Here is a 19450-nt window from a genome sequence, read left to right on the forward strand (position 1 = left end):
TCACCCCCTCTGACACAGCCTCTCCTGCTGCACTCTCATATGGTGGATTCCACCTTTCCCCACACCCCCCGCCCCAGCAGCAAGCATGGTGGAGGAGTTGGCTTTCTCGCGTCAGATAACTGTTCCTTCACCCCAATCCCACTGCCACCCTCTGGTTCCCTTCCTTCCTTTGAGGTGCACTCTGTGCGCATCTACTCCCCCTCCAACCTTCAACTAGCTGTCATATACCACCCTCCAGGGACAGCCACCACCTTCTTTGACCACACCTGGCTACTTCATTTCCTTTCCACTGATATCCCCACTATCATCTTGGGCGACTTCAACATCCCCATTGACACTTCCCTCTCAGCTGCCACTAAGCTTCTATCCCTCACTTCCTCCTTCGGCCTCACTCAATGGTCTTCTGCAGCCATTCACAAAGATGGCCACACACTAGACCTCATCTTCACCCGCCTCTGCTCCCTATCTAGCCTCTCTAATTCACCTCTTCCTCTCTCTGACCACAACCTACTTACATTCTCTTCCCTAAGATTACTGTACTTGTATGTATTATGTATACCCCTCCTCACATGTAAAGTGCCATTTAATAATTGGCGCTATAATAATAAATAATAATAATAATTCTTATGCAGATCAGTGTCTTATCCATAGTCCTGAACAGCTCATTTACATATAAGAAAAATGTGCATTTCTTTGCTATAAGAAATCACATTACAGATATCAAGGTATCATTTTATTCATCTTCCTTTTACCTACACACCTATATAGATGGCTCAGAAGTGTTGATCCTACTGACAGATTCCCTTTAACCCCTTCACACCCAGGCAATTTTCCATTTTTCTGTCTCGTTTTTCCCCCTTCTTCCAAGAGCAATAACTATTACATTTTTCCAGCCATACAGAAGAACGAGGGCTTGTTTTTTACGGGACAAGTTGTACTTTTGAATTACACCATTCATTCTGCCACATAGTGTACTGGAAAATGGGAAAAAAAATCCAAGTGCGGTGATACTGCAAAAACAAAGTGCAATTCCACAATGGTGTTTTTTTATTCTTCTGGTCAGTACAAGTGCGCAGATAAAAAAAAAAAACTACACACTTTTGGTAAGTGGTGAAAAAAAATAATAGAAATTTAAAAAAAATAAATAAATTTGCTTTTGTGTTCATTTTCAAAGACCCATAATGTTCTCATTTTTTGGGATCTGGGGGATTATTTTTTGTGCCCTGAACTGACACTTTTCCCGATACCATTTTAGAATAGATACGATGTTTTAGTTATCTCTTATTCCGCCGACATAAAACATAATTCTGGCATTTTGATCCTTTTTTCTCGTTACACCGTTTACCGATCTGATTAATTTACTCTATATTTTGATAGATCGGACATTTCTGAACTCCGTGATACTAAATATGTATTTTTTCATTGTTTTACTTTTAATGGGGGCCAAAAGCAGGGTAATTTTAACTTTTGTGGAATTTTTTTTTAACTTTCTACTGTGTTTAATAGTCTCCTTTGGAGAATCGAAGCTGCAATTGTCCTATCACCTGTGCTATATATATATATAGCAGGGCTGAAGAACTATGTATAGCAAAAAAACGATCTACTCCTTCACAGGAGGCTCGCAATGACAGGCACAGGGGTCTTCAGCTGTTATGACAACCTATCGGCGCCCCGGGATCACATGATGGGCGGGATAAACGACACGCTTTCTGTCTGCCTCGACATGACGCGTTTATTTGTGAAAATATTGGAAATTTGGGGAAAATGTTGACAATTTTGGAATTTTCAAACTTTTAAATTCTTATGCCCTTATTCCAGAGAGTTAGGTCATACAAAATAGTTAATAAATAACTAAACGAAGGCAATGTGGAAGGAAAGAGTGAACATTTTACTTTTTCACAAACATTTTACTTTAGACCCACATTTTTCATTTTTACAAGGGTAATAAGAGAAAATGGACCCCAAAATGTGTTGTGCATTTTCCCCTAAGTATGCAGATACCCCATATGTGGGGGAAAAGTACTGTTTAGGCGCATGGCAGGGCTCGGAAGTAACACCACTTGATATTTTGAAGGCAAATATGGACAAAATCGAGAGAGGATGCCAAGTCGCGTTTGGAGAGCCACAGATGTGCCTAAATGTGGAAATCCCCCACAAGTGGCCCCACTTTGGAAACTAGACCCCTCAAGGAATTTATCAAGATGTGTGGTGAGCTCCTTGAACCCCCAAGTGCATCCTAGAAGTTTATAAAGTAGAGCCATGACATAAAAAAAAAAAAAAAAAATCACATTTTTCCTTGAGGATATAATGATATAAAGAGTACATTCCCACCTCTTCTCCTGGACAATTACTTGTCATCTTATGAGCTTGATCCCTTTCCCAAGAAAGCGTGGACACCAGCAGCTGCAGCTCCTTCAGTCTCCTGTCCTTTTCTTTCGTGTCAGCCTCCAGCTGTAAATAATCTTTCACTTTAGTTCTTGGAAAACTAATCTTCTTTACTTTTAACGACCATGTACACTTTTGCAACCATTTTTTATTGTAAGCATAGACTTGAAGGATTTCTGAAAGACTGCTTTGTTTCTACAGCATCAGCATGGGAGACCAATGACTAAAAGATAAAACAAGGGCTCTCCATAGTGTAACACAGATAGTTATAATACCAAGGAAAGGCAAATGTGGTTGGTGATGATTGTGCAAAGTAACAGGCAAAACTCTGAAAAGGGATGGAAGATCCAACGTGTGGACTGCTGCTCCACTCGCTTAGCCACCAAAAGGCTCAAAGCTAAAAACTATCAGAAAAAGGGTGTTGTAATGTTCGTGGTCAAGGGTGTTGAAAAGAAAAACATTTATTAATACTTAAAATCAACGTGTTTCAAAGTCTTCTACTTCAACTTATTCACTTATCGACCTGATGGTGGGTCTTATGTTTCCCACATGACATGTATTAGTCTTCTAAAAGCTGTCTAAGAAGTTTCTTTTACTAAGCGTACGGATGAAGTCAGATCGCTTTAGGCTTTTAGTTTGTTAATAACACAGATGACAGCGTGGGAAACACCATAGGAAGTCTGTATAAACAAAAACAAAACCTCACTAAATCCATAAACATTTTTATAACTGTGTTTTTGATGCGGATTTGACTGACTCAATTGAAGTCAATGGGTGAAAAACGCTGCAGAAACGCAAAAAGAATTGACATGCTGCAGACAAAAAGCGCACTGCAAATACTCATGAAAATTACTGATCATGTGCACAAAACTTCAGGATTGTCATTGAATTAGCTTGCATAAGGATTCCATAGCGTTTTTGGCCCATTTACGAGAGGAATAAACCCTGCGAAAACTAATCTAAAACGGATAGTGTGCACACAGCCTAAGGGTCTTTAGATTCTGACATATACCACCGACAGAAGGATTGAAGCAATGTGCACCAAGCTTACCTAGAAAATACTGCAATATATGGAAGAAGAAGACAGCTATGGCATAAGACAGGACCTTGCCCAAAATGTGGCCATTATTCTCCAGAACCTTACCTGTTCCTTGGCCTTACTGAGATTTTCTACAAGTTCCTCCGATTTCTGATATTGTGCTTTCTCTGCCTGTTCACAACGCTTCTGCCAGTCCAATTCCACCTGTACTCTGGCCTGCTCTAAAATCCTCTCCCGCTCCAATGAGCATGCCAGTTGTTGCTGGTACCTGATGGAAAGTAAAAATATAATCAGACCCAAGAAGACAACGTGCAAGTCCCATTTTCTAGAAGGCCACTGAAAAATGAAAGCATGAGTGTGAATGGTCGCTTCGGACATCTGCCTGATGTGAGTTCATTTTCCCCTTCACCATTGAGGTCTGATGAACTCCCTCTTCTGGTGAAGGAAGGTAGTGAGGCTGATTACAAAGCACCTGCGCAGAATGATGATGACTGGGTGACTGGGATTGCTGACTGGATATAAGGCAGCCAACGCCCTTCTGCCTTGCGGGTGAGTACTCTGAGGGATTCTTGGAGACCAGTCTGATTCCTGCTCCTCAAAAGCTAAGTTTTTTGCTCTACTTTTTGCATTTGTGTTTTGGTTTTGTTTTGCCTTGTTTTTCTGGATTTCTGCCTTTCCCTGCTGGGTGAGCTGAATTCCTTTTTGCTCTGTCTTCAGATAATACCTGAGTACTGATATAGTCTTTTTGAAGCCTAGCGTCTTCAGGGTTTTTTTCCCTATCAGTCTGTTGGCTCTTGTTTTTGAGAGGGTTTTGGCGGATTGCAGACAGCAGCTTTTCTATTATGTCCTATTTAGTTAGCTTGGGCCCCATCATTTGCTCAGCCTATCTTTCTTTCTGTGTGAGTGTTTTTTCATCTTGCTTCACCGTCATTATATGTTGGGGGCTGCCTATTGCTTTGGGGTCTGCTCTGGGGCAGTTTAGATTTCCCTTTCTGTCTTTAGGCTATGTAGTTCTCCGGCTGTGTTCGAGGGGTCTAGGGCACCGTAGGAACCCCCCACGGCTACTGCTAGTTGTTGTTGTTAGGTTCAGGGGTCTGCAATCCGATAGCTGCCAACTTCTCTGGTTTTCTGGACTTAGCTAGTATTTCTGTTTTTGCCTCCTACGGTGACTTTTTCATAACAGAATCACCCGCCATACCGCAGATCCTAGGGTACTCAATAGCAGGAAAGAATTGTAAAAAAAAAAAAAAAAAGTGTGTATATTTTTTCCTTTACATCTCTGAGACCGTAGGGGGAATTTTTTTCTCTCTCTCAATGGAGATAAAGCAATTGTCTGATCGTGTGAAGCAGCTCGCTGCGGAAGTGCGGGGAATTTCCACCTACCTTGCTCATTCACATGCTGCTGAACCAAAGATCCCTACTCCTGATGTGTGTTTTGGGGATCGGTCTAAATTTTTGAATTTCAAAAATTGTAAATTATTTTTTGCCTTGAAGTCTAACTCGTCAGGGAGCTCCGCGCAGCAGGTTAAAATTGTCATCTCTTTGCTGCGTGGCGATCCCCAGGATTGGGCGCTTTCTTTGAAACCAGATGATCCTATTCTGACTAATGTGAACGCATTTTTTCAAGCCTTGGGGTTGTTGTATGACGACCCTAATGCTATTGACCAGGCTGAAAAGACCCTGTTGGCATTGAGCCAGGGTCGAGATTCTGCAGAATTGTACTGTCAAAAATTCCAAAAGTGGGAGGTCCTTACTACCTGGAATGATAATGCCTTGGCAGCTCTCTTTCGGAAAGGTTTGTCAGAAGCCGTAAAAGATACTATGGTGGGATTTCCTGTTCCCTCTGGTCTTCACGATTCTATGTCATTAGCCATTCAGGTTGATCGGCGTTTACGTGAACGCAGGACTGCACGAGAGGTGTTGCCACCTGTTGAACAAGTGTCTGAACCTATGCAATGTGATAGAGTTTTATCCAGGGAGCAAAATCAGGAGTTCAGAAGGCGTAATAAGCTGTGTTTTTTTTGTGGAGATGCCTCGCATATTATTTCTGTCTGTCCTAAACGAGAGAAACGTTTTGCACACACGTGTTCTGTGGGTGGTGTTCAACCTAAGTTTCTTCTGGCAATTACTCTGATCTGCTCCCTGTCCACATTTTCCGCCAAGGCTTTTGTGGATTTGGGAGCAGCCCTGAATCTAATGGACTTGGATTTTGCTAAACGTTGTGGATTTCCGATGACACCTCTGCGGACGCCTATCCCTTTGAGGGGGATTGATGCTACTCCTTTGGCAAAAAATAAACCTCAGTTTTGGACCCAGGTGGTAATGCGGGTCGCCCCAGACCATCAAGAAAATTGCAGATTTTTGGTGTTGCATAATTTGCATGATACCATTGTTCTGGGGTTTCCCTGGTTGCAAATTCATAATCCAGTTTTGGATTGGAAATCTGTGTCTGTGGTAAGTTGGGGTTGTCGGTGTGCCCTTAGTGAGGCTCCGGTTTTTTCCACCTCTCCTCAGTCGCATGATGTTCCTGACTATTTGGCGGACTTTTATGATGTATTTAGTGAGAATGAGTCTGCGTCTTTGCCTCCTCATAGGAGTTATGACTGTGCAATTGAACTGAGCCTGGGGTGTAAATTTCCTAAGGGTCGGCTCTTTAATTTATCTGTACCCGAGCACGAGGCTATGCGATCCTATATTAAGGAGGCATTGGAGAAGGGTCATATTAGACCATCCTCTTCACCCTTACGTGCCGTTTTTTTTTTTTGTGGCCAAAAAGGATGGTTCATTAAGGCCTTGTATTGATTATCGTGCCCTCAACAAAATTACTATTAAATATCAGTATCCGTTACCCCTGATTTCGGATCTATTCTCCACAGTTAAAGGTGCTTGCTGGTTTACCAAGCTTGACCTCAGGGGGGCGTATAATCTTATCCGCATTAAGCATGGGGATGAATGGAAGACGGCGTTTAATACTCCGGAGGGACATTTTGAGTACCTGGTGATGCCTTTTGGGCTCACTAATGCCCCTTCTGTCTTCCAGTGCTTCATGAACGACATTTTCCGAGACTTTGTGGATACATTTTTGATTATCTATCTGGATGATATTTTGATCTTCTCCAAGGATTGGGATTCTCATGTGGAACATGTTCGGTCTGTGTTCCGGATCTTGAGGGAGAATTCCCTGTATGTCAAAGGATTGAAATGCCTTTTTGGGGTACAGAGGATTTCATTTTTGGGATTTATTTTGTCTCCGTCAACTATTGAAATGGACCCGGCCAAGGTACAGGCCATTTATGATTGGGTTCAGCCCACTTCTTTGAAGGCCCTCCAGAAGTTTTTGGGTTTTGCTAATTTTTATCGGAAATTTATAGCAAAATTTTCTAGTATTGCCAAGCCATTGACTGATCTGACTAAAAAGGGTGCTGATGTGTTGAATTGGTCTCCGGAGGCTGTTTCTTCCTTTCAGGAGCTGAAGCGAAGATTCACTTCTGGCCCGGTTTTGCGGCAACCTGATGTCTCACTCCCGTTCCAGGTAGAGGTGGACGCTTCTGAGATTGGTGCAGGAGCTATTTTGTCCCAAAAGGATCCTGTAACATCTAAAATGAATCCCTGTGCTTTCTTTTCCCGAAAGTTCTCTCCATCTGAACGTAACTATGATGTGGGGAATCGGGAACTGTTAGCCATGAAATGGGCATTTGAGGAGTGGAGACATTGGTTGGAGGGAGCTAAACACCAAGTCGTGGTCCTCACTGACCACAAGAATTTGATTTACCTGGAGTCGGCCAAACGCTTGAGCCCTAGACAGGCTAGGTGGGCCTTGTTTTTTACACGTATTGATTTTGTGGTCTCTTTTCTTCCTGGCACTAAGAATGTCAAGGCAGACGCCCTCTCTAGGAGCTTCTTTGCTGATTCTCCTCTGGTGACCAAGCCTGCTACCATGTTAGGCAAAGGGGTAGTTCTTTCTGCCATCTCGCCCGATTTGAGACGTGCTCTGGAAGAGTTCCAGGAGGACAAACCTGAGCGTTGTCCCAGTGGAAAGTTGTATGTTCCTGACCAGTGGAAGAAGAGAGTGATGTCTGAAGTTCATTGCTCTGCATTAGCTGGTCATCCAGGTGTTTTTGGTACTAGAGATCTGGTGAGTCGGTCTTTCTGGTGGCCCGCCTTGTCTCGTGATGTCAGGAATTTTGTGCAGTCCTGTGGGACTTGCTCCCGGTCTAAACCTTGTTCTCGCTCTAGTGGGTTGTTGATGCCTTTGCTGGTCCCCAGGAGGCCATGGACCCATATTTCAATGGATTTCATCTCTGATATGCATGTCTCTCAGAGAATGACTGTTATTTGGGTGATTTGTGATAGGTTCTCTAAGATGGTTCATCTTGTACCACTCCTTAAGTTGCCATCTTCCTCTGAGTTGGTGCCCCTGTTTTTGCAAGAGGTGGTTCGCTTGCACGGGATTCCTGAGAACATTGTATCTGACAGAGGAGTTCAATTTGTGTCTAGATTTTGGAGGACTTTCTGTTCCAAGCTGGGAATTCAGCTGTCCTTCTCCTCTGCTTTTCACCCTCAGACCAATGGGCAGACGGAGAGAACAAACCAGACCTTGGAGTCGTATTTGAGATGTTTTATTTCCGCCGATCAAGATGATTGGGTTTCATTTTTGCCCTTGGCCGAATTTGCTTTAAATAATAGAGCTAGTTCTGCCACTTTGATGTCACCTTTTTTTTGTAACTGGGTTTCATCCTCGATTTTCTTCAGGGCAGGTGGAGCCTTCTGCCTGCCCAGGTGTTGACACTGTGGTGGAGAGAATGCACCAGATCTGGGACCAAGTGGTGGATAAGTTATCTCTCTCCCAGGAAAAGGCCCAGCAGTTTTCCAACCGACATAGGACCATTGGTCCCCAGTTTAAGGTTGGTGATATGGTTTGGTTATCATCAAAAAATATCGCTATGAAGGTGGCTTCTCCTAAGTTTAAGCCTAGATTTATTGGACCTTACAAGATTTTGGAGATTATTAATCCGGTCTCTTTTCGTTTGTCTCTTCCTGTCACATTTAAAATTCATAATGTGTTTCATAAGTCCTTGTTGAAGAGGTTTGTTGAACCAGTTGTTCCTGGGGTGGCACCTCCGGACCCTGTATTAGTTGAAGGTAACATGGAATATGAGGTAGAGAAGATGGTGGATTCCCGTCTGGCTAGACGGAGGCTCCAGTATTTGGTTAAGTGAAGGGTTATGGTCAGGAGGATAATTCCTGGGTCTCTGCCTCTGATATTCATGCCAAAAGATTGTTGCGTGCCTTTCATCGGGCTCACCCTGATCGCCCTGGTGGCGTGGATGAGGGTTCGGTGACCCCTCCTCAAGGGGGAGGTACTATTGTGAGTTCATTTTCCCCTTCAACATTGAAGTCTGATGAACTCCCTCTTGAGGCTGATTACAAAGCACCTGAGCAGAATGATGATGACTGGGTGACTGGGATTGCTGACTGGATATAAGGCAGCCGACGCCCTTCTGCCTTGAGGGTGATTACTCTGAGGGATTCTTAGAGACCAGTCTGACTCCTGCCCCTCAAAAGCTAAGTTTTCTGCTCTACTTTTTGCATTTGTGTTTTAGTTTTGTTTTGCCTTGTTTTTCTAGATTTCTGCCTTTCCCTGCTGGGTGAGCTGAATTCCTTTTTGCTCTGTCTTCAGATAATACTTGAGTACTGATATAGTCTTTTTGAAGCCTAGCGTCTTCAGGGTTTTTTTCCCTATCAGTCTGTTGGCTCTTGTTTTTGAGAGGGTTTTGGCGGATTGCAGACAGCAGCTTTTCTATTCTGTCCTATTTAGTTAGCTTGGGCCCCATCATTTGCTCAGCCTATCTTTCTTTCTGTGTGAGTGTTTTTTCATCTTGCTTCACCGTCATTATATGATGGGGGCTGTCTATTGCTTTAGGGTCTGCTCTGGGGCAGTTTAGATTTCCCTTTCTGTCTTTAGGCTATGTAGTTCTCCGGCTGTGTTCGAGGGGTCTAGGGCACCGTAGGAACCCCCCACGGCTACTGCTACCGTAGTTGTTGTTGTTAGGTTCAGGGGTCTGCAATCCGATAGCTGCCAACTTCTCTGGTTTTCTGGACTTAGCTAGTATTTCTGTTTTTGCCTCCTACGGTGACTTTTTCATAACATCTGCCCCTCTTTGGACGTCTTCCGCTTCAGGTGTTCTTCAAAACCTGAAGCGGAAGAAAAATGCTACAAAGTGGTTTAACAGTAGAAATGAATAGGAAGAGCCTTTCACGCAATTTTAAATGATTTTTAGATTTTTCGTGTGTTTTTTTAAGCATACATGCTAAAAAAAATCAAAGACTACAGTGGGTATGGAAAATATTCAGACCCCTTTAAATTGTTCACTCTGTTTAATTGCAGTCATTTAGTAAATTCAAAAAAGTTCATTTTTTTCTCATTAATGTTCACTCTGCACCCCATCTTGCAAATTTATTAAAAAAGAAAAACTGAAATATCACATGGTCATAAATATTCAGACCCTTTGCTTAGTATTGAGTAGAAGCACCCTTTTGAGATAGTACAGCCATGAGTCTTCTTGGGAATGATGCAACAAGTTTTTCACACCTGAATATGGGGATCCTCTGCCATTCTTCCTTGCAGATCCTCTCCAGTTCCGTCAGGTTGGATGGTGAATGTTGGTGGACAGCCATTTTCTGGTCTCTCCAGAGATGCTCAATTGGGTTTAGGTCAGGGCTCTGGCTGGGCCACTCAAGAATGGTCACAGTTGTTCTGAAGCTACACCTTTGTTATTTTAGCTGTGTGCTTAGGGTCATTGTCTTGGTGAAAGGTGAACCTTCGGCCAAGTCTGAGGTCCAGAGCACTCTGGAAGAGGCTTTCATCCAGGATAACTCTGTACTTGGTCACATTCATGTTTCCTTCAATTGCAACCAGTCATCCTGTCCCTGCAGCTGAAAAACACCCCCATGGCATGATACTGCCACCACCATGTTTCACTGTTGGGATTGTATTGGGCAAGTGATGAGCAGTGCCTGGTTTTCTCCACACATACCGCTTAAAATTATCACCAAAAAGTTCTATCTTCGTCTCATCAGACCAGAGAATCTTATTTCTCATAGTCTGGGAGTCCTTCGTGTGTTTTTTTAGTAAACTTTATGCGGGCTTTCATATGTCTTGCACTGAGGAGAGGCTTCTGTCGGGCCACTCTGCCATAAAGGCCCGACTGGTGGAGGGCTGCATTGACAGTTGACTTTGTGGAACTTTCTCCCTTCTCCCTACTGCAGCAGTGGAGCTCAGCCACAGTGATCTTTTGATTCTTCTTTACCTCTCTCACCAAGGATCTTCTGCCACGATTGCTCAGTTTGGCTGGACGGCCATATCTAAGAAGACTGCTAGTGGTTCCAAACTTCTTCCATTTAAGGATTATGGAGGCAAATGTGCTCTTAGGAACCTTGAGCACTGCAGAAATTCTTTTGTAACCTTGGCCAGATTTGTGCCTTGCCACAATTCTGTCTCTGAGCTCCTTGGACAGTTCCTTTGACCTCATGATCCTCATTTGGTCTGACATGCACTGTGAGGTCTTATATAGACAGGTGTGTGCCTTTACAAATCAAGTCCTATCAGTTTAATTAAACACAGCTGGACTCCAATGAAGGAGTAGAACCATCTCAAGGAGGATCACAAGGAAATGGACAGCATGTGACTTAAATATAAGTGTCTGCACAAAGGGTCTGAATACTTATGACCATGTGATATTTCAGTTTTTCTTTTTTAATAAATTAGCAAAAATGTCTACCTCTATGTTTTTTTTCAGTCAAGAAGGGGTGCAGAGTGTACATTAATGAGAAAAAAAATGAACTTTTTTGAATTTACCAAATGGCTGCAATGAAACAAAGAGTGAAAAATTTAAAGGGGTCTGAATACTTTTCCGTAATCACTGTATGTGCACATACCCTAAGGACATGAGGTTTTTGGTGTGGTTTGGCAAGGACATACATTATTTTACGTTGTTTTAATGGGGCTTTTGGAACATTACTCGATGTTGTTTTTGGTGCGTTTTTTTAATAAAAAAAAACAAACAAAAATCAAAAGAACTAGAAGCCAAAAAACTGACACACATTAAAAAGCATGTGGAAAAAAGCACGGCATGCACTACAGACGCGTTATCCCAAATGAATTGCAAACTACTTGCAAACAGAAGTGGATTTTGACTCGAAATCCAAGCCAAAAACCAAGTCAAGAAACGCAGTGTGAAGGTATCCTTACAGCTTCTTTTGTGTATTTCTCAGTTCATTGATGGAAAGAATGTCCTGGATGACACCTAAACACTAATTGCTAAAACAGATGTCTTCTTGTATCCATCTAATGGTTGTCCTGGGACGTTACCATTGATGAAATGTCACAGCAGCCAGGGAATACAGTGCAACCTCATCATATCACATTACATTACTCCAGACGCCTAGAAAATGTAAAGGGCCCAGGGCAAGTCACAGGTAAGTTTATTAACTGCAGATTTGGGGAGTGAGACTTTTTTGAACCCCAAAAACCTTTGTAGTGAAATTCGCTAGGGGGATGTTCATATATCACAGTTGTGTCCAATATCAGTGTTGTGTCCCAAATCAGACCGTGCAGGAAACGATGAGATTGGTTTTATCATCAGTTTCCCTCCAATATTTTTTTTTATTATTATACTAGGGGGAAAATAAGATTAGGGAGCCATAAGATTAGTGAGCATAGAGACATACTAGATGTGCAACGCTCTTATGTGACTCTTACAATAAGAAAATGGTGCCACCTAGTGCCACAACAACAATGTACTCCCAATACCATACAATATAACATCTCCAAGCTTTCTCCCAAGGGCATGCTAAATGAACATGGCTGTTTAAATGTTTTCTGTGATATAGGCCATCAATGCGAGATTGGTGGATAGAAGACTGCGGTCCTGCAGTGACTGACACAGCGTCTTTACTGACCCACCAACATAACTCCATCATGTGCCTGATATAAAAAAAAAAATCATTCTTTTCTACTGACAACAACCCCAGCCATAATTTACCTTTCAATGTCTTTTTGGTACTTAGCAATTTCAGCTTTCATTTTCTGCTCCTCTCCCTGCATAGCCTGAATCTGGAGATCTTTACTGACAGTATCTTTAGATACTTGGGTAACATAGGAATCCCAGCCGTTCTTCAGAGTGACGACATCATCCTTCAACCTTTTGGAGAAAGGAGGTGTATTTTAATAACCAACGTTTTAAGAAAATTTGCTTATTGCAGACTATAAGAGAATACATTTTCAAAAATCCAGAGACTTTCATATAATTGTCTGAAGTAATGGCATTAATGGCAAATGGAAAAGCTGAGCTAGCCCCTCTCAAATTCCTGCATGGTCAAAAGTTAGCTGTTACCTGTCCCGGCTCCGGCACCAGGCCTTGACTCCTTCTCCTATGGCTAGCTTCCTCTGTACTAGTCCATGCCAGGTTACTTTGGTCACCTGACAACCATCTCTGATGTCATCACACAACACCTTTTAAGGCCAGCTCAGGCATGTGCGCCTGAGTATTCAGGAAAGCATAGCACTTAACTATTACAAGCTGCTCCAGGAGCTAGCCTCATCTACTTCAAGACTCTGTTTTAGCCAGTATCTTCACAGCAACTACTGACTACTTAACAGCATCAAACCTGTGAATGACCTCTCAGCTATGCTGACTCAAAGTACAACTCTCTTATCAATGTATCAGATCACGTATATGTTCTTGATATTAAAGGGAATGTGTCCTATCCAGAACGTTTAGTTACCTGCAGACACAGTGTCTGCAGGTCTCCTGTAGGTTTCCTTCAACCATATCCTTGCTGTAAGCTTCTCTGGTGCCCTGTGTGTGACTGCATCGAGTGCTACCAGTCTGGCTTGCTCATCTGCTGTCCTGCATGCCCTGTTGTCCTGGTCCTCACTGATTGACGTGCTGTCCTTTTCCACTGGCATCACTGCCAAAAGTCCGTGCTGCTCACCCTAACCTACAGCTTAGAGAATTCACTACATCATACCATCAGCATAAGCAGACTAATGTGCCACTCATTATTACATTGCGCAAGCTTTGGCTCGAGTTTTCATGTTTCGCACATTTTTGGGGGTTTGTTTACACCAAATTCATTTTTCCATTTGTGCTTTTTATTAAGTATATTTTGTTTGTGTTTTCCTGTTTTTTCTATGTTTGTTACTATGGCTGTGTTTTAGCGTTTTCCAGATGTTTTCACATAATCCAAAAACTTCCATCTTTTTGAAAACTCACAAAATTTGTTGTAAACGCACTAATCACCCTCAGGAGTGAGTTCACGTTCACCAGACATTTCTGAGCAGGTTTTGTGACTCTTTATGCATAAAAGTTGTAAAAACAGTAAAAAGAGAAAAATTACATTTATTATACGTCTATTTTACATCAGCAGCGTTCTACAAATGTCCTTTTATTTTTCTTATTTTCAATTAAATGTAAAAATACTGTTACTTAAAGGACCACTTTTAAAGTGACTGAGGGGCCTATATGTCAGAGAACACTGAAACAAGACACCATTTTACTGTACTCCTCAAATTATTCAAAACTGAATTTAGGAAGTTTCTTCAAATGCCTTATAGGCGTTAGGGCAAAGTGGGATGAAAAAAATAAGAAATATTTTTCCATTAAAATGTTGCTTTAGATCCAAAATTTTTTTTTTTCATTTTCACAAGGAGCAATAGGAGAAAATGGACCACAAAATTTGGTAAGCAATTTCTCTTAAAAGTGGCAATTCCTCATATGGTGCCGGAAACTACTGCTTGGACATATGGCAAGGCTAGGAAGTGAAGGAGCGCATTGGTTTTTGAGCACAAACTTGGTAGCAACAGATTATGGACACCATGATGTATTTTGGAAACAAGAACCCTCAATGAACTAAGGGAGTTGTGAGCATTTTGAACTCATTCGTGCAGTACTGAATTTTATACCATTGGGCCGTGAAATAAAAAATTTTTAACTACTAAAATGTGGATTTAGCCCTAAAATGCGTATTTTTCACAAGGTGAAAATAAATCCCTCAATTTGTTATGCAATTTCTCCAAAATGCGGCAAGGAGCAGTATTTGGATTTTGAAGAACAAGTTTGGGAGTAATAATTTATTGGTACTATTGCATAGCTCGAGGTGCCAGAACAGCAGATAACTCACACTCGCAGGCAGAAAAAGCTCAGTACTTGTCAGCAGCTGCTAAGCAATGTACAAGGCTGCTGTGTTCCAACCCATACATCACTTAGTTCTGGCAGCTGCCTGAGCGGTTTTCAGCAGATTGGTGATGGTGTCACCAATCTCAAATTGATGAGGTCATATCATTCTAGAGGAACCCTTTAAATGGGTACTCCCAGCTATGCTTGGCACACTACGATAATAATGGTATTTCTCGGGTGCTTCATTAGGAGACACAGGAAACCATGGGTGTACCCTGGTACCACAAAGAAAAAGTGTTGCTGTTCCTCAGCAGGCTATCCCTGCTACTGGCAAATAAGCTATTCAGTTTAGCTTAGTGTCATTTAGGGGCAGGAACCAGGAACAGGTCTGGAGTTCCAGACCAGTTTCTGCCAAATAGTGTATTTTTTTTTCTAATCTTCCCTGTCTCCTCAGATAGGGAAACAGAGTGAGATGGGCCACTCTGTTTTCCTGACCCAAAGGACAGAGAAGTCAGTTCTGCCAAGGGTAAGTATGTACGGTATCCTCCTGTCTGGACGGCAGGACCTTCTCTTCTCCTAACGCAGTCGGCGTTATGGCTTTGGTGTGAACGGTCCTTGCCGTTTATCTCCTGCCTGCCTGGGCCCCTGAGCCAGGCGCATGCATGCAGCGAAGACAGACACAATGATTATCTCTTCACAGATACAAATCAAGGATGGATCAAGCCTTGGAAAGATCTTCAGGACAGGCAAGTAGATCTTATCCCCGCATCCAGCTGCATCCCATCCCTGCGACATTCATCCTTTTTTTTTTTTTCCCAAGATCAAGTCAGAAGGAATCCCCATCATCTTTGAGGACCAGGACAGGCCTAGAAGATCAGGGTATGCGGAAGTGGTCAACGTCCTTGCAAAACATAACATGAAGATTTTCAAATCAACCAGACCTGCTCTCTCACGGTCCTCCACGGTCCTCTGTTCCACTCGAACTGCCAGCCGCTCAACATGGCTGTTGAAGGCGCAGTTCTAAAATCTTTAGGGTTTTCTGATCAGGTTCGGTAGTCCATGATCAAGACACAAAAGCCATCATCGTCTTGTATCTACTATCAGAACTGGAAGGCTTTCTTCCACTTGTGCAAACCTTCTAAGGTCTTCCTTACGTTTTTTTCCCTACTTTCCCTTCTTTCCTGCATATCGGTCTTGAGTTTGGCATAGCCCCTCAGATCACTCAAGGGCAATGTCTTGGCCCTGTGCATTCTCATCTAGAAAGACCTACCAAAGCTTCTAAACCTCAAGTCATGAATTTTTTTCTAGTGTGTGGCGCACTCATGGTTTTCCAGTCTCCCTTGAATCCCTGGGAACTTAACCTGGTGCTTAGAACTTGGTTCTTCATTTCTTAGCTCTTTTCTCATCCTTCACCTGGACAAGGTGCTGTTGCGTCTGATGCCTTTGTTCCTTCACAAGGTGGTTGCTTCCTTTCACCTTAATGAATAGATCTTCTTCCTTCTCTTTGCTCTTCTCCTTCTAATCCTGCAGTGAAATCCTTACACTGTTTGGATCTGGTCAGAGTGATGCATCACTACATGAACATGACAGCTTCCTTCAGATGTTTAAATTCCCTGTTCGTCATCCCAGAAGGACATCGCCGAGGTCTCCATGCCTCTAAAGTGACTATTGCCCACTGCATTGCCCTCTTGGAAGCTTATGAGGCAAAGAAGAAAGTGTCCTCTCCAGGGTATCAAGACTCATTCCACTTGAGCAGTGGGGCTTCCTGGGCTGTTGATCTTGCAGCTTTGAAAGGATTGTACTTGGCACTCCTTTCTTAAAGTTCTACAGAGATCACACGTTGGCCTCGGAGAATGTTGTTGCAAGTGGCAGTCGCTCTATTCACCTCCTGAGGGATTTACCTTATAGATTTATATATATTTCACGCTATAGGGACTGCTTTGGGACAGAGAAAAGTGGATTTTTTGCATTACCATAAAATGCCTTTCTCGTAGCCTTCATTGGAGGATATAGTACCCACCCTTTGTTTATGCTGCCCTGAGCATCAATTAAAAAAAATTCTGCTTCCCCTACTGCTTTGCATACTAACTGAACACCTTTGATGCTAGTAGGCAGGTGTAGCTTGCTGGTGATGAACTGACTTTTTTACTTAAGGTTGTAATTCATAGTGTCAGCCTCCTGGTGGCAGCAATGTACACGCATGGTTTCCTGTGTTTTCCAATGAAGGGATTATGCAGCCAGTCAAAAAATCCTCATACTTAATGGTAAAGCATTTTTCCATGCAGTTTTAGTGTTTTTTACATTATTACAAATTTTATTGAACTTTTTTTTTCTATTTAGTCCCACTTAAGGACATGAATTATTTATATCTTAATCGCTAGTCTAATCCACTTCAATACCAGTGTAATACCGCGCTTTAGGCCAGTCCGAATTACACTATCAAATGACCTGTTAGGCCCTGCCACAAGTAGCTGGCAGACCTAGAGTCCATTACATAACTACCATCAGTGCTCTGCAATTGGGTCCCCAGGTAACAATGGGAGCGATGCAATGCAAGATTGAGCATATGCATTTTACATCCATCAAGATGGCTTGATTACTGTTGACTGCCTCATTAAATTGAAAAAAATCTGTGCTAGCGCTGATGGTCATTGCCGCAGAGAGGCAACCAGTGCGGATGGCTGTGTCCACTTCTGTGAAGCTACAAAGGCATCCAGCATTTACAGATACATGAATCATAGAATAGTAGAGTTGGATGGGACCTCCTTGGCCATCTGATCCAATCCCCCCTGCTCAATGCAGGATTCACTAAATCATCCCAGACAGATGTCTGTCCAGCCTCTGTTTGAAGACTTCCATTGGAGGAGAACTCCAATGAACTATTAAGAACTATTAAGTCTCCTCTCAGTCTTCTTTTTTGCAAGTTAAATATTCTCAAATCCTGTAACCGTTCCTCATAGGACATGGTTTGCAGACCGGTCACCATTCTGGTCGCTCTTCTCTGAACTTGCTCCAGTTTGTTGATGTCTGTAGATAAGCCCCTGATGGCAGTGCCAGCTGCTGATACTCGAAAAATGGGGTGACAGATACCCTTTAAATGTTTGGCCTTCTCAACATCCTGTCTTACCATTTCATAATTTTCATCTTGCAAACATCATATAGCATCTTTGACTTTTCTTTTACTTTTGACATTCTTTTTTATTGGTTTTGACTTCTCTTGCAAGACTTAATTCATTGTCAGCTTTAGATAATCTGATGCATCCCCTGCAGCTTCTGCAGACAGCATTATATTTTTCTTTAGATATTCCTCCCTCTTTCCATTTGATAAACATTTGTTTCTTCCTTTTTAGCACGTGTTTAAGTTCTGTGTTCATCCATCCTGGTTTCCTTAAATGCTTCCTATTCTTCCGTCTTTTCGGAATTAACGATTCTGCTTTGAGAATCTCATTTTTCAAAATGTCCTATCCTTCCTGAACATTTTTGTCCTTAAGGATATCCAGCCATTGGATCCCTCCGATTCTGAGTCCCTTAAAATCTGACTTTCTGAAATCTAACCTTGAGTCTTCACAGCTCTTCCTCCTCTAGTTATCCAAAATTCTAAAATAGCATGGTCTACCTCCTAGGGTCCCAGCCACTCTTACCTACACAACCATTTCCTCCCTGTTTATAAGGATTAGATCCAAGGTAGCAGATCCTTGTTTTCTCCCCTACCTTTTGGAAGATAAAGTCAGCAAGAGAGGATAAGAATTTCCTTGACCTGTTAGTTTTGCCTGAGAGAGATTTCCAACAAATGTCTGGATAGTTGAAAACTCCCAAGACCACTATGTCATATTTTTTGGAGAACTTGGCCATTTGATGCATAGAGTTCATCCATATCTTCAGTTTGCACAGGCAGCCTGTAGTAAATGCCTACCATGGTTTCCTTTCCGTTGTTTTCTCCTTGTATTCTTACCCAAACAGTTTTCACAGAATCCCTAGTCTCTGAAGCTTTTATCTCTGTGCAGATGTAAGCTTTTCTAACATACAATGTGACACCTCCTCGTCGATTATCAAGTCTGTTTCTTGCAAACAAGTTGTATCCTTCTAGCAGGGCAGGCAGACCAGGCAGCCGTCTAGGGCACCCGCTCCCCCAGTGGCCCCCAGCTAGCGGCACATCACGCAGCCGCTATGGGGCCCGTGAGGCAGGGGGGCCCGCCTGCTGCCAGCGCCGACTCCCCCCGCCGCCACATTGCATCTGCCAGTATAGTTCAAAGCAATAATGGAGAGAGCATTAGCTGATGCTCCCTCTCCCATCATCACTATATGTGGGCTACATTATACTGTATCGAGGACTATGGGGAATACATTATACTATTTGAAGAACTACGGGGTGCATTATACTATGGATTGTACTACATGGATGACTATGGCAGTGCATTATACTATATGGAGGACTATGAGGAGTGTATTATACTACATGGAGGACTATGGGAAGTGTAAAAAACTATATGGAGGACTGAGGAGTGTATTATACTATATGGAGGACTATGGGGCATATTATATTATATGGAGGACTATGGGGTGTGCATTTTACAATATGGAGGCTTGTGGTGCACAATATAATATATGGAGGACTATGGGGTGTATTATACTAAACAAGCAAAATGCTGCATATTCATCGAGTGATTGGATTGTTTATGCCGGAACAAAAATCATTGTTCTCAGCAGCACATCGCCAGTGTAAACTGTAGATGTGCTGCTGATAACATGATACTGTATGGTGATCTATTAGTGATTCTTCTGTCCATATCATTCTTTCTCAGACGGTGGAAAGAGGCCGGGAAACAAGTGTTGAACAATTTCAATA

At 42.5% G+C, this 19450-nt stretch overlaps 1 protein-coding gene across 3 annotated transcripts in view; it reads right to left on the bottom strand.

The window, feature by feature from the left end:
* The window catches only part of CCDC57 (coiled-coil domain containing 57), a 151525-nt gene that overhangs the window by 54777 nt on the left and 77298 nt on the right, over positions 1-19450 (bottom strand). For all 3 annotated transcript variants that reach the window (XM_073588142.1, XM_073588144.1, XM_073588143.1), the window contains exons 8-10: positions 12469-12627; positions 3530-3692; positions 2332-2451 (exon numbers count right to left, since the gene is read on the bottom strand). In XM_073588142.1, coding sequence (XP_073444243.1) covers positions 2332-2451; positions 3530-3692; positions 12469-12627 — 442 coding nt within the window. The remainder of the gene's footprint in view (positions 1-2331; positions 2452-3529; positions 3693-12468; positions 12628-19450) is intronic.

This window comes from Dendrobates tinctorius, unplaced genomic scaffold (genome assembly GCF_039654945.1).
Source record: "Dendrobates tinctorius isolate UK_male_01 unplaced genomic scaffold, ASM3965494v1 ptg000103l, whole genome shotgun sequence".
NCBI lineage: Eukaryota > Metazoa > Chordata > Amphibia > Anura > Dendrobatidae > Dendrobates > Dendrobates tinctorius.